The following is a 15,617-nucleotide window of genomic DNA, read 5'->3' as shown; positions in this document are numbered from 1 at the left end:
TGCTGCTGGCCGCGGGGGCCTGGCTGGTGGGCACCCTCAACTCCACTGTGCACACGGCCTATGTGCTCCACTTCCCCTTCTGTGAGCCCAGGGTGATCGACCACTACTTCTGTGAAGTCCCTGCCTTGGTGAAGCTCTCCTGCGTGGACACATCGCGCTATGAGCGAGGGGTTGATGTCAGTGCCATTATTTTCCTTTTCATCCCTTTCTTCATGATCTCTGTATCTTATGTGAAAATATTGCATACTGTCTTGCAAACCCAGTCGTCTGAGGCCTGGAAAAAGTCCTTCTCCACCTGCTCCTTCCACATGGTTGTGGTTGTCATGTACTACGGGCCGCTCATTTACACGTACATGAGACCTAGGTCCTCCCACAATTCTGGCCAGAATAAGGTCCAGGCCATATTCTACACCATCCTCACACCTACCCTCAACCCTGTCATCTACAGCTTCAGGAATAAAGATGTCCTAAAGGCCTTGACAAATATACTCAAAGGCAATTTTCATCATAAAGTTAGGTAACAAAAATGCTTGAATTCTGTGTTCTCCTTACATTCATATTTAATGCCTGGAGTGGAATTATGGCTTGCTGTGGAAAAAATGTAAATGCTGTGTCTACATATTTTGAAGAAACATACATTGTACAACATTGACAATAACTAATTTGCAAGATGTATTGGATTTTGAAGGCATATTTTTAATATGTGGCCTGCTATGATATGAACATGGTCATTCTGTACTTACAGGTACTAAAGCAATATAAAACAATGGCTTGAACTTGCTAGCACTGAAATTCTGAGACTTCAAGCGAAATATCTTAAAACACAAGTCATGTACACATTACCTGAGAAACTGTCTCTATATTTCTCATATTATTGTGAAGCTGGATACATTATGTTTTCAAATTTGCAATCTCCTGCTTAGATCCACAAACTAAAGTCCCTTCTACATCACTGTAATGCACTGATATTTTTTTAAAAATTTTTTTGGCAGAACCGAGGATTGAATTCAGGCCCTTGCCCTTGCCTGGGAAGTGTTTATTCTGCTGAGTCATCTCCCCGGCCCTACACTGATACTTTTATTTACTAATGTGAGAGATATCAATCCAGGTTTATACACGATAATTTTCAGGAAAAAATATTAAACATGAATTATGAATTGGGCTTCAAAAATAGAAGCCCTGGCTGGGTGTGTTGGCACACACTGGTAATCCCAGCATGCAGAAGGCTGAGGCAGGAGGTCCCCAGGATCGTGAGGCCAGTCTGTGCTATTTGGTGAGCTCAAAGACAACCTGAACTACACAATGAGACTGTCTCCAAAAAGCAAAATACACAATGGACGTCCTTACACCAACACAGAGCGAATTCAAATTTATATTTCCCATGGGGGGTGGAGTCAATCCACTGAAATTAATGAAGAACTTGATGCAATGGAAACTAGTAGGACTGGGAGCGCAAAATACGAGATGTGGAATCGGAGCCACGTTATAAAGTAGTAACAGACCTTTCGGAATTCGTACTGCAGGTCAGCCTGTCTCTGTCCCTCCGCAGCTACCTTCCAAAGTGCACTCTGTGCTTCCCACAGCGTGAGCATCACTTGGAGAAGACAGCGTCTCCTGTGGGCACGTTGCCCTGCATCTGTGGAAGCCAGTCCAGCTGTCTGACCTGTTATGTTAGTCCTTCTGCTCATTCGTGGGCTCGGGAAGGTCCCCCCCACCTCCTGCAGCCAAGCTGCGCACTGTGGGCAGAGGCCAGTGTGTCCAGCAGGGAATCCTGCTGCGTTTCTTCTTGAGAGTCATGTGGAAGAGGAGGGCAAGAGAGTCTGCAGACGGCCCTGGATTTCCCCACCAGGGCAGGGATGGAGACTATTGAAACAGAATTGCGAACATCACTTCTCTAGACCAGATCTACACTTTAGAAAAACTTTTGTGGATCTTTATGCTACAGCCTATGAACTTGAATGGCCTTTGTTCAGATTAGCTCTTCAGTAGATTGCTTCTGGTCTAGCCAAATAACATGACACACAGATCTCCTCCAGGCCAACCAACCCAGGACCCTCGGAAGCCATGTATATCTTATTGTTTAACTATTAATTCATGCTTTTATAACTTTGTAAAAACTGTAGTAAATTAAAATACAGGAAGGCAAATATTGTTACTTATATACTAACTATTTTATATTTGTTATGCATGGTGCACCAAAATTGCTCCTCACTCAGCATGGCCAAAGTGGCCAAAATGTTGGACACACGTGGGAATGTAGCTGATGTGGACTTTACGGTAAACACTCACTGTGTAGTAATGAACCGGTACAGCCAGGAAGGAATCAGCTGCTTGCTGCTGAACCATTTTCATCACGCCACAGAATTGAGCCCCGCGGGGGGAAGAGAGAAGTATTATCTGAATGATGTTGATGCAAAATGCTGTACTGAGCACCTCGTTCCTAGCCAGCTGTCGGCTGAAATGAACTAGGGAGCACAGTCACTATTGCTCACTGAAATGACACCGATAAACTCATCTATTGTAAGCACAAAGTGTAATACCACCAGAAAATGACAGGGCCACGCTTGGTGGCACACACCCATCTTCTCAGAGACACAAGTGACTGAAGAGAACAATAAGCACCAAGCCAGATAGAACAACTTAAAAAAAATCTCAAGAGTTAAAAATAATAAGCGTATTTATTAATAATGGTACACAGGCAGGCACGTAGCTCAGTGGTGGTGTGGGTCCTAGCTCAAGCAAGGTTGCAGGGTCCATCCCAGCAGTGCAACAGCAGCGAAGAAATAAATGACTGCAGGATCACCCTGGGTCCTGGAGAAGTGGCCTACAGCCTGGTGCAGTGCCCAGGACATGCCTGAGAAGAGTCCTACAGAGACGCCCCTGGTGTCCTCCTGGGTGTCAGGCACAGCTCCAGAACACTTGGGGACCTTGTCCCTAATGCTTCCATGGATCTTGGTGGACAGCCGCAACCTTGATTCACCTGTTAATCCTTCCTGAAGTGACTGCTGAATCAAAGACTTCAAGTGTACTTTGGCTGTAGCTGAGCCTAGAACATGACAGAAGGTATTTAGGTTCTAGCACGGACACTGGAACCTCTGCAGCCTAAGACTTGGCTGAAGAAAAACAAAGCAGGACAGAATGTTAAATGTCGTCTGTTCTTTCTGCTAAATCAGGTGCTGTAATGTCCTATGCTGACTTTGTGGTATTACGTATACAATTTGGGAATGCCGGAGAAGTGTCATTTTCATCACTGGCGATGTCCGTTTAAAGACCTGTGTGATTTAGCTAGCAAAATAGACTGCAGGAAAAAATTACACAGTTGTAAACACAAGCACATATATGCATACTCATACACATCTCATTTTTAAAATTTAGCTCTCACATTCTTCCCTCTTCTTTTAGGATAACTAAGCTCCAAGCACCAGATCCAGTTCCGTGCCTGGCATGTTGGGGCCCACGGGGCAGCCCTGTGCCCATCAGCACTGTCTGGCACAGGGTTCTCAAGCTGTCCCCTTCTCTGCTGTGCTGGGGTGGAAAGGCTGTGTGTGCTCCCTGGGTCTTGCTCAGAATAGTGAGCTTGTGATGTAGTTCCTGTCGGTGGTCACCTACATGGGGTCAAGCAGGGTCCCTCGAGGCTAAGACTTCCCTTGGACTCAGATCTCAGCTCCTCAGCATCATTGACATGAGTTGGAGTGATTTCCTGTCTTGACTCCTGCAATAAATTGGATTGTATTGGACAGCAAGGAAGAGGACGCTGAAGGGACTTTCCCCATAGAAACCCTCTCGGGCACCTGCACCCACCCCAAGTGGGCATCTCACCTCCTGCACATCACAGAAGGGGACTGCACTTCAATGAAGAGCTGAACTGGTGCTGTGAGTGCCTGGCTCTGGGCTGAGCAGGGTGCAAAAGCAGGGACCCAAAGTATAAAAGCTATCTTTAAAATGGCCAAAGTAGGAAAACAACAGTTTCTCTTTCAAAATCACCAATAAAGCAATGATAATGAAGAAAGTGGTAGGTACCTGCACAGAAGGTGGAGCCCAGAAAAATCCTCTGCAGTCGTGTTGTTTTCTACAAGGATTCTAACACCATTTAATTGAAAAAGCACAGGGTTTTAACAAATATGCTAGAAACTGGGTATTACTATTACATGATTTAATTTGAACCATTCTAAACACATATTAAGTTACGTGAAAATAGGTTGGAATCTAATAAAGATATAAAACCTTAGAGCATAATAGTGTCTTCACACCTAATCTTTTTTATAGGTTTTAACAAAGAACTCTTAGGCAAGACACCAAAATGCAGGTAAAATTAGACATGCTGTGCTCTGTCAAAGTTTTAAAAGTTCCTAGAGTGACATTTTCAATAGAGGGAAAGGACAACCTATGGAAAACTCAAAAGGTACAAAGGTCATCTGTACATAAATAACTGCCCCCACTGAACAGCAACAGTGATTAGAAAGCAAGTACAAAGTCTTTATCAAAGGAAGAATTGTCTGTGTGTAGCTCGGTGGTGGAGCATCCGTAAAGCTCCAGGTTCATGTCCAGCATCACTCAACAAAGGATGCCTGACCAGACCTCACACACACACACACACTTTCTGAAGAAGATGCACAGATGACCAACAAGCACACGAACATGGTCATCTTATGAGAAACTGGGAAAATTGAAATCAGAACTTCATTGAGATAAATACACCTCACAATAATGAAAGAAAAGAACAAAGAATGAAAGAAGAGGAGATGCCAGGCTTTAGCATGGGTGACAAGGATGTCAACAAGTTGGAAGAATCTTGGTACATTACTGATGATAATTTATAGAGCTGTGAGCCGCTGTAAAATGGTTCTGCAGTTCCTCAACCTGGTATGAACGGAAGTATACTTGTAGGAAACTCCAGGTCACTCAGGATAGAAATGGGCACTGACCTGGGTGTTTCTGTGCCAGGGTCCACAACAGCACCATTTATGACAAGCAGAAGTTGGAAACTTCACCAAGACCTAGGAGATAACCAAAATAGGTAAGTGATGTCCAGCTAGTAGAATATTATTGGGTCTTAAAGTGAATAAAAGTGTGACATATACTCTAAGCATGAACTTTGAGGACAACATTCTACATACAATAAGTCAGAATAAAACAGATACATATTACATGACTCAAAGTGTACAAAAAACTTAGGGGAAGCAACTCACAAACTCAGAACAACAGAGATAACAGAATTACGGGGCAGGGAGAGTAGGGGTTTCTGTGTATGTTGTGATGAGAGAGACCAGGTTAAGCCCTAACTGCCCTCGTCTGTGATCACGAGAGAGAGGCCGCCTGAGCATGGGTGCACACGCCGCCGCAGGGAGAATGTCAGCTGAGAGCTGCTTGCCCAGGTGTGTAGCACAGGTGCGGCAGAGAGACGCATCCTGTGTCACCCTCACTGCTGCCATCTGAATGCCAAGGTGCCCCAGTCACTCAGAGATCTTTGACAACAGGATGTAAGAGCCCAGACCCCAGATTTTAACTCATTTCGTGTTTCTTTGTGTTCCATCTTCACTGCCCATGTCAAGTACAAAGCTTGTGGGTTGGCCAGCCACAGGGGGACTTTGCGGCGTAGGTGACGTGGGGCTCTAGAGCTGCGTGGTGCTGGAGGTTGCATGAACATGGGAAAGTGCTCTTCGTGATTAGGTAGCACGGCCACAAGTATTGCAATGATAAAGCCATGTTAATGTGCTGAGCTGTAAAGGGCCCAAGTCAACAACTTCGGACATTGCCAGTCCTGCGGGTGACCCACTACTGTTATGGACTACTGGACTACATTGGAATATTTTGCTGAATTCATGCACCTACAACATTTCAATGGCAATGGAATACTCATTTTTGACAAAACTAAACAAAAAAGGAATACAAATGAAGGATCATTTTGTATCTGTATATACAAAATAGTTAGGATAGATATACAGTAACTTTCTCTTAATTCAATGAGAAGAAAGATTTGTACTAATGGTTTTTGTGGACAGGATAACATGTCCATATCTTTTACTATGAATAATCACTATGAAGTCAACAATATGCAATGTATTAATTATTGAAACTGTCCTATTAATCAGTTTTGAAACTGTCCCATTGCTATTTGTTTCTCAATAAAATTAATAAAAATATGTATTTTATGAAAATAATAAAATTAGAAAAAATAAACCTATACCAGGCTAGCAAGATTTCTTCCTAGGAAACTTCCTATTAGTTCAGTTGTTAGAAATCATGAGAAAGAAATTGCGGTTTTTAATGTTTTATTTTCTGCAATGAAATGCAACGTTTCCTGCGTAGCGTCCAGCAACAGTGGAAGTGGCAGCCCTTTGCTACTCATTTTAATATTGGTGCATTTTTCTGAGACAGAGTTACTGCCAACAGGGTTTGGGCTTGGGAGACAGCTCAGTAAATGAGTGCCCGCTTGGCGAGCGCAGGATCCTGAGTTCAATCCCTGGTATGGACAAAAGGAATTCATATATAATACATATATAGGTATACTCAACATGAGACCATTTCGATCACAGAGAGCACATAAAGCAAATTAAAAGTAAAACCTCAAATGTCATACATTTGAATAATTTCTTCCAACATGCTTATGTTAAATTTATCAAGTGCATTGTGCTGTAGTGAAGTTATCACCCCGTGAAATCAAACTGGCAAATACAGGGAGATACATCCCACCAACGCACTAGGTGAGTAATAAATATGTAAACCTTGTGCTTTCATAATTCTTTGAGATAGAATGATGTTGGAGAGTCTCAATAGAATAATTCCCCACTGAGTTGGCCCGTAGAATGCCTAGGAGCAGCTCAAAAAAATCTGGCAAGGCTCCTTCCTCAGCCCTGGCCCAGGGCCAGCCTCTGCACTGTGAGGTTGGCCGCGGAGGTCCAAGTCCCTGTGGACGTTCCTGACCAACCACATACAAAGACGACCCTGCGGCCTCTGGGTGTTCACACGGGGTCACTGCTGAAGAGCACAGGGATAAGTGGCGAGTGTGTGGGCTGCCCAGGAAAAGTTACAGATGATTTCCAGAAAATCTGTCTTTGTCCATGTGGTGTCCATGAGACTACAGCCAGCCGCACCATCAAGAGAAAGGAGAGCGAGCCCACTCTGCGTGTATGTTTTCTTCTCTCTCTCTCTCTCTCTCTCTCTCTCTCTCTCTCTCTCTCTCTATTTAGGACAGGGTGTAGGGGTGTATAGGGTCCCACTACTAGATCGGACTCCTAGTGATACTCCTGTTTACAGCCTCCCAAGTGCTCGGATTACAGGCGCGCGCCACCACGCCCAGTCTTTAAGTGCATTTTTATGTTCAGTTTTTATATGAAATTGAAACAGTTGAGAAAGTTCTTTAAAAATACTAGAGGAAGCAGTTTATAATTTTAGAGGGGTTTTCTATAAAAACACCTCAAAATAAATATTTACTTTGGCCACCTTAACCGATGAGTGCTGTAAGGATGAATCTGAAACTGACTCTGATGTAGCGTACAAAACTACAAAGCGAATGTTTTGCACTAAGGACTCTTTGAAAAAAATAGTATTATTTTCATTTTAAATATAGTATATTAAAATTAAAATAGAAATGCCTAGAAGTACCTATGTCTAACGAGAAGTGTATTTTTATTTAAAGATGCCAATTGTAAATAATTGAGGTGTCCCAGGAACCTTGCAGGGGTTCCAATGCCCCTTCGTCATCAGGGCCTTCTCTGCCTGTCCCGATGCTTCTCATGATTGCAGAACTGTCATCCAATGGCTGACGCAGGGTGTCAGATTGAGAAGTCCAAAGCGCAGCTGAGTAGCTCACAGCTCTGCAGGCCAGCACGCCGAGGACATGCCCTTGTGCTGCAGGATGCTGCTCCCGGTGTCAACTTTACACGATTAGGAGTTCTTTATAGACCTAGCACAGGCTCTGCAGGCTCTCACTGTACGGACTCCTGGAGATCTTCCTGTTTTCAGCCTCCCAAACGCTGGGATGACAGGTGTGTGCCACCGCACCAATCCTCTTCTATTCCAAACATTGTCAGGTTCTTGCAAATAAGCAGATTAAATCACCTGAACAGCTCTAGAGTTCAAAGGATGGAATCTCACGACCCGCTGCCCTCACCCCACAGAACGTCGAGTGGCCCGCTGGTTCTCCACTCCCTCTCGGTGCTGACGTGTCACAATGGGCTGTCACGGGGATGATAGTCTAAGACACAGTAATATGGGCAGGCAAATGCGCAGTGCGGATTCCAAATCTTTTCCAATCATAAATATGTCATATTTCTTGCTTCAATATCTTTCTAAAATGATTGAAAATAAAATTATAAAGTACAAAAGTTATAAATATATATGATGTATCACAATAATATATGAGGTGACTTTCCTTTTCTGACTTACTAGAGCCTGGTGTGGAAACGCTGGAAGGAAGGGGTTGCTTCACGGAGGAGTCAGTGCCGGGATGCTGAGGACGGCAGTGTCTCTCTCTCCCGTGGAGAAGTGCTTCAGGCAGGCTTAGGATGAACTTAACAGATGCCGATGGAAAATTACACGCAGCCCTCGACTGACTTCGTCCTCCTGGGCCTCTTCCCCCCATCAAGGGCTGGCCTCATCCTCTTCACGCTCACCTTCCCCGTCTTCCTGATGGCCCTGGCTGGCAACCTGTGCATGGTCCTGCTCATCCTCCTGGACGCCCACCTCCACACGCCCATGTACCTCCTGCTCAGCCAGCTCTCCCTCATGGACCTCATTTACGTCTGCACCACTGTGCCCAAGATGGTGTCTGGGTTCCTATCGGGGAACAAGTCCATCTCCTTCATCGGGTGTGGGTTCCAGAGCTTCCTCTTCCTTATTATAGCAGGTTCAGAAGGGCTGATCCTGATGTCCATGGCCTATGACCGCTATGTGGCCGTCTGCTCTCCTCTGCACTACCCCATTCGCATGAGCAGGAGAGCGTGTGTGCTGATGATCCTGGCATCTTGGGCAACGGGTGCCGTCAACTCCTCAGTTCACACAGTGTACATCCTCCGCATCCCCTACTGCAGGTCCAGGGCCATCGACCACTTCTTCTGTGACGTCTCAGCCATGCTCACTCTGGCCTGCACAGACAGCAGCAGCCATGAGTACATCATGTTCCTGAGTGCCATCCTCTTTCTCCTGCTTCCATTTGTGGTCATTGTGCTTTCCTATGGCAAGGTTCTCCTTGCCGTCTACCACATGAGCTCCCAGGAGGGCAGGAAGAAGGCCTACGCCACCTGCAGCACCCACCTCACCGTGGTGACTTTCTACTATGCACCGTTTGCCTACACTTACCTCCGCCCTAAGGCCCTCCGGTCTCCAGCGGAGGACAAGGTCCTGGCTGTCGTCTACACCATCCTGACTCCCATGCTGAACCCTGTGATCTACAGCCTGAGGAACAAGGAGGTGCTGGGGGCCCTGGGAAGAGTGAGGGGGAGAATCTGCTGTAAGAAAATATAGAAAAATATTTTCTCTGGATTTTCAGGAATAAATAGCCCCTCAAACAAATCCTTAATAGTGAGGCCTTCGAAACTAAAGTTCACGTTTAAGATTTAAAATGTTCAAGGTGTGATTTAATAATTAGATATTATATTGTATAAGGTTTATGTTTCTTTGTCTCACCTTTCCAACATAAATAATGGACTTAAATTTTGGTCAAGTGTAATAAAAGGAGAAATAAGAATGGAAAATGCAGAAATATTATCAATCTTTCACAGTAGGAGTCTGAATAAAAAGTAGCTTGCTGTATATTTAATTAAAGCAATCAGAATCCAAGCCACACTGCCATGAGTCCCGCTCAGGCCCTCCCTCCCATGAGCAGCTGGTCTGACGTGCTCCTGCAAGTCCTCCCTGCTGAACATCCTTCGCTGTGCTCCCTGCTATGCCGACCTCTGGAATCCATTCCACGTGTTTGTCTGTCCTGGTTGCTCTGGCGTGAGTGAACAGCTGGCATTCCCCTGTGACAGCCTGCATGCAGAGCGTGGGTGGGACCCTGCCGTGTGTTCAGGAGCCCACCTTCAACTTTTGCCTTGGTAGCAGCGGGCAGCATCAAAGACACTGGCCAAGAGAGGCCTGCAGGACCAGAGAAGGGAGTTTAAAGCGAGCAAATCTGCTGTGGGGATTAGCAGCAGTGAGCCTTGGACTGTGATCAGGTTTAAGAGGTGAACGTTCACTTAAATTAGAATCACCTCTTATATAGCATGCTGCTTCTAGAAATCTGTTCTTCTTTTCTTTTTGGTTTCTGAAGTTTGGTAAAGTAGCACAAAAATAACATCACATATTTGTAGTAGCTAGACCAAATATAAAATAAAAATTATTTTATAAAAATTTACTGTAACCCATACTACAGTATCTAAACATTCTGATTAAATTATGCGTTTTATCTCATAACATAGTCTAAATTGTGGAACACAACTGCTCTCTTTCTCCCCAGTGCTCAGAGCAGCTGACAGTGTGGTTACTAGGCAATTTCCTGCAGTAGGATGCAAGGCAAACTCATGTCTCCAGCACACAGACCCAGTTTATGGCCCAAACGTCCTGCTGGTGGTGTGTCCCAGGGTTGCCTGCAGCGCCCTGATGGTGGCTGATAATGTCAATGTATTTTTTACTTTTCATTCTGAGTAAAAGTACATTGTATTAGAAGTAAGTGCAGTAAAATTATCATTATCTGCAAGCAGATAGAAAAAGTTAGGGGCCGGGGAGATGGCTCCGTGGAATAACTGCTTCCCTGGCAAGCACAAGGGCCTGAGTTCGATCTCTGGTTCCACAAACAAACAAAAGAAAAAAAGAAAGAAAAAGAAAAAAGAAAGAAAAGAGAAACTTAGAATGCATGGGAAGAGCGCTGCTTCAACAAACTAGGACAGTAGTAGTCCCTGGAGTGTCCTTGGGGCCAGTGATGGCCAGACCATCAGATCTGCTCTTGCTCAGATTACCTGGACATGACAATGCATTTAGGATTTGCTTGGGTGCTAACTAATCAAAACCTCATGTTACACAAAGCAAAAGAGTGGGGCTTGTTTGTCTCGGTTCTTGTGAAGTTGAAATTTCTAATTGTAAGAATTTTATGCTAACACTGTGAAAATCCAGAAAAATCCAGGAATTTCTTCTTATTGAAAATCATCCATTACCTTACGCATAGGACCCTCAAATTTGGAGGGAAACAAAAACTAGACAGCTGTTTCTGGGGGCCACAGTCCAAGCGCTCGGCAAGCACTTAGCAGGGCCCAGTGTGCCGCGAGGACGCAGTAACCAGAAGCTGGCCTGGCCCATGTACTTCTTCATTGCCACCAATGCCGCCAGCCTGAAGTCTCCCTCTTCTGGACTGCCTCACATTTTAAGAACTCCTCGTTCTCCATTCCTGCGGTCGCTCTCTGCCTGCCTACGGCATTTCATCCTCTTCACCTGTTTTTCTAGCTAATGACTCAGCTGAGTTTGGAGCCTCCTATTATCCACTAGAGGCTCTCAGTGAAAAACAGGAAACCTGCCATCAATGCCTTAAAGGTTTTGCAGTAGAAGTTCCGAGTACTCAAGGATTCCGCTCCCCGTGCAGGGCCGGGGCAGGTGTGCAACAGCTTAGTTCTCCTGCTGTCCAGCTCCCACACCTCCCTGCCCATTACTGGCCACTGGGATTCGTAAACTCACATGGGCTTGTTTGCTGCTCACTATGTCCTGGCCAGTCACTTATTTTATTAAAAAGAGAAAAGAATTTTTTTTCTGTATTTAAGAGAGTGTCTACAGGGTCTCACTACATAGATCGGACTCGTAGTGATTCTCCTGTGTTCAGCCTCCCAAGAGCTGGGATTACAGGTGGGCACCACCATGCCCAGTCTCAATTGCCCTCCCAGCATGTCCCAGGGGTGGGGCTGGTACGGCATGCTGGGGATCGAACCAGGCAGCTGCGCTCTGCCTAAGCAGGCACTTTAGTTGGCTGTGCTATCAGCCCTGCCCTTTTTTTCTTTTTTCCTTTTTTATGATTTATTTTATTCGAAGCTGGCTTGGAGGAGATGGAGTGGTCCACTTGCCTCAAGACCCCAGATCTTGGGTGCACTGCGGAGGGTCTTTCATAGCAAGCAAGGGAGGGCAGGAGAGCACAGAGAGGCAGAGCAGATCTCGTCTTTGCTGTCACTGCCTGCCACCTGCAGCTCACCAGCCCTTGTGTGGGGAGGAGCCTGGGCACCCTCCGCCTGGTGCTGATGTCTGCGCATTTGGCCTCTTCTAGGCTTAGGAGATGAGGGCGTGTTCATCAGGTGCTTAGCAGTAGAAAGCTTTGGCTGCTGCTTATTACTAAGAGAATATTTCCTGGCTTCCATTGTTCGAGTCCATTGTAGTATGAATGTTTAACTGAATGGTGTGCAGTTTCAAGACCTGAATAACAGTCGCTGATGGAGGAGATCAGTTCTGAGTCTGCTACCCTAAGCAACTTCTCACACACACTTGAGTGCTTCGTGGAGAGAAACATTCTTCCCCTTGTGGGCTGCATGTGATACCACAGCCGCGAGAGTGCGAGATGGGGTCCCGAGGACCGGTGTTCAGCCCTGCTGCACGCGTTGCTCTTCACACAGCACTCTGCACGGCCAGCTTGCAGGGTGAAGGGCGCGTCAGGGGTGCAGTGTAGAGCGCACAGTGTCTCACCATGCGTCTCACAACGGGGAGCTGCCAGAGGCGTGCGGGCGCTGTTCTATGTGTCGCAGCTGGGGAGCTAAAGTGGGAGATGGAACGAAGTGCCAAAGGCTTGGACCTCTGTTTCCCAGTGAGAACAAAACATATCTCATGGCCAAATTATCGTAGTCACATGAAAATGCAGCCTGGAAAGACAGGAGAGTGGCAGAGATCCTGTGAACACAATTCTGACACAAATGGACACGTTCTGTGGCCTCCAGGCCTCCTGGTGGCTGTGGGCCCTGCTGGGCCCTTCAGGGAGGCGCTGTAGACAGGCACTCAGGGAAGCCTCCCCAGAGTTTTGTCATCTTAATGTCTTACATCATTTAGACAACCTGGCGTAGGGACTCTTGCAGAGGAAGATTTCTCATTGTTCTCAAAGAGATGGAATCTAGTGATGATTATGTTATTATATTATATATAATATAAGATACATAAAATGTTGAATTTTATGTATAGTGTATTACACATTCTATAGTATATTATTGTAGCAGCACAGAGCCACTTAGCTGACTCATTTTCAGTTGGACAAATGGAGCAAGGCTAGCTAAGCCAGGTGCCACACACTTGTAATCGCACGTTGGGGCCTCCGGCAGGGAGCGTAAGCTTCAGCAGGCCGAGCAAGGGAGGCCGACTGCGCCTCAGTGTAAAAGATGGAAGGGGATGGAGATGTGCCACGTGAGAGAGGAGCACTCTAGTGTTCACAGTTAAGGGACACTGTGTGACCTCACTTCTTTGTTGGGTGTAAAACAAAGTGATTTACATGGAAGCAGAAGCACGGTGCCTGCGGGGGCCCTAAAGAGCAAGTGGGGAGAGGCATGTCAGGGGTGCAACCCGCAGTTGGGTACAGAGGCAAGTCTGGACTTAGAATTCATACCCAGAAAATTGTACTTCATGATATTGTACTGTATACCAAAAGTTTTGCACGTATATTTTATTTTTTTATTTTTATTTTTTGAGGTACCAGGGATGGAACTCAGGACCCTGCGCTTGCCAGGCGAACGCCTATTCTACTGGGCTATCTCCCCGGCCCCGACAAGTGTATTTTAAATGCTTATATTGCATGCATTAAGGAAGAAGATGCATAATTGAACTTCCTTATTACATTGATCAACTCCTTTGCTATATGAAACCCTCAAGATTTGCATCTTAGGCCTAATAACAAATGAATAAGTAAATTATCCCATGGTAGCTTCAGATAATTCCTGGAGGAATCTATGGAATGTGGTGTAGTGCTATGACTTAACGGCACGTTCAGTTGCCTCCGCTAATCCACACCTTCCTCTGAAGCTTTATGTTACACTTACGCTCTGCAGAACGCAGGACTGTGAATGAGCCCAGAGATCACAGTTCATGACATCAGCGTCCTGAGTAGATGACACTGCGGTCTCTCCACGTGTATGCGATTGCATAATTCACTGAACATTCTCCTCAGGTTTATTAAGGACATTAAAAGGAAACATTCTGAATTCACACCTTCAACTATAACTTCGCCTCTACTTTTATAGACCCCCCACTCACATTGTCACAGTGCGACAATGCAAATTACTGAAAGTGACTCTCCATTATGATCACTTCTTGCACCCCTTGTTGGCTGACACACGGCCCTTCAGTTCTCCCTCTTCCTGGGGCTCTGGGACTAGGCCGTCCTTGCCAGTGTCCTTGCCAAAGTACGACTTATTTTTTCTCAGTACATTGCATCTCTGAATTATAGCCATGGCCAGCAGGTGAATTTCCCACATTAAATTCATAACGAGGAGGTCATTGCATATGACATGGTAGTTGTAGGAGACCAGTCTAATCTCACAAGGTCCCAGGGGTGGGAAACCCCTCCCGTTTACTTCCTGACCTAGGGTGGAATCCAAACAAAAGTTAAAGACAGAAAGACAGAGTTAGCTTACCTTGCATGGGGCCGAGGGACTAACCCTTCCAGTAGGAAGAGATACCAAGGGTCTGACTCACCTTGCTTTGTTAATCCAGACAGAAGAACAACAGTTAGAGTAGCAGAAAACTCCTCTGCCTCTGTTGTCTAAAGTATATGCTCAGTAAAACACTGGATCCGAGCTCTGTTGGCGTTTCCCTAGAACCGGCAACAGCCCACCATTGCCCGCCTGTTGCGGAAGGAGCACGTCCTGCTGCACCTCTCCTGCGCGCTCACAGAGAAGCTCCACTAGGCATCGACTGGCATCACATGCTCTCTTACAGTTTGCTCTTACAGATAAGAATAAATAGAGTTTGCCAATGATTCTCTAATGAGCGTAACGTACACATTCCCATTTGTGAAGCACAGAAACCCAACTATATTCTTTCTTTATTTTTTTAAGTTTATTTATTTATTTATTTATTTATTTGGAACAGGGTCTCACTGAGCAGCTCAGACTCGTAGTGATCCTCTGGGTCACCCTCCCCAGGGCTGGGATTACAGGTGTGCACTAGCACACCAGCACAGCAGCACAGAATGTGGTGCCAGGGTTTGAACCCAGGTCCTTGTGCTTGCCACTGACCTATGTCCCAGGCCTCTCCCACATTCTGCTTGATACGAGCACACGTGGTTTACCTTTACTATTTCATGGGTCTTGAGTAAAGCTGTTGCTGTCCTGCCCCAGATGGTCTTGAAATCCACGACACAAGCCGTTCTCCAAATAATTGTCACCTGTGTCTCGCTACTGGGGACATGGAATGGGATTTCTTTCCCAAATAAGTGGCCCTGACTGCGCATCTACAGAGCTGTGTGATGTAGAGTGTAATTCCTGTGGACAGAACTAAGAAAGTCAGAGATAAGGATGAACAGCAGCTGCATTTCATTTAGATTTTGACTCCTGTTGTGCTTGAGTTTGGGCCTAGTCCCCTGCATAACTGTGGTCGCTGTGGTCACCACAGTGTGGACGGCAAAGGTTCCACCTTCAGTCCCTGCAAAGCACTCTCTGGAGGCCAGCACCTGCCCCGGACAGACA

The 15,617-nt window shown here is 45.8% G+C and overlaps 1 protein-coding gene and 1 pseudogene across 1 annotated transcript; both read left to right on the top strand.

Annotated features, from left to right (window-relative positions):
• Positions 1–521, top strand: part of LOC105741305 — an 11,293-nt pseudogene extending 10,772 nt beyond the window's left edge.
• Positions 522–8,526: 8,005 nt separating this feature from the next.
• LOC101565501 (olfactory receptor 2L3-like) lies at positions 8,527–9,465 on the top strand. Its single transcript, XM_004648457.1, has one exon. The coding sequence runs from the start codon at positions 8,527–8,529 to the stop codon at positions 9,463–9,465; it is 939 nt and encodes a 312-aa protein (XP_004648514.1).
• The last annotated feature ends 6,152 nt before the right edge of the window (positions 9,466–15,617 follow it).

This window comes from Octodon degus, unplaced genomic scaffold, assembly GCF_000260255.1.
Source record: "Octodon degus isolate 3935 unplaced genomic scaffold, OctDeg1.0 scaffold00414, whole genome shotgun sequence".
NCBI classification, from domain to species: Eukaryota; Metazoa; Chordata; class Mammalia; order Rodentia; family Octodontidae; genus Octodon; species Octodon degus.
Note: the sequence above shows the minus strand (reverse complement) of the source record. Positions and strands in the feature narration are given on the sequence as shown.

Bases quoted from the DNA above. Each gene is read 5' to 3' on its own strand.
- LOC101565501 (XM_004648457.1), top strand. From the start codon at position 8,527: ATGGAAAATTACACGCAGCCCTCGACTGACTTCGTCCTCCTGGGCCTC.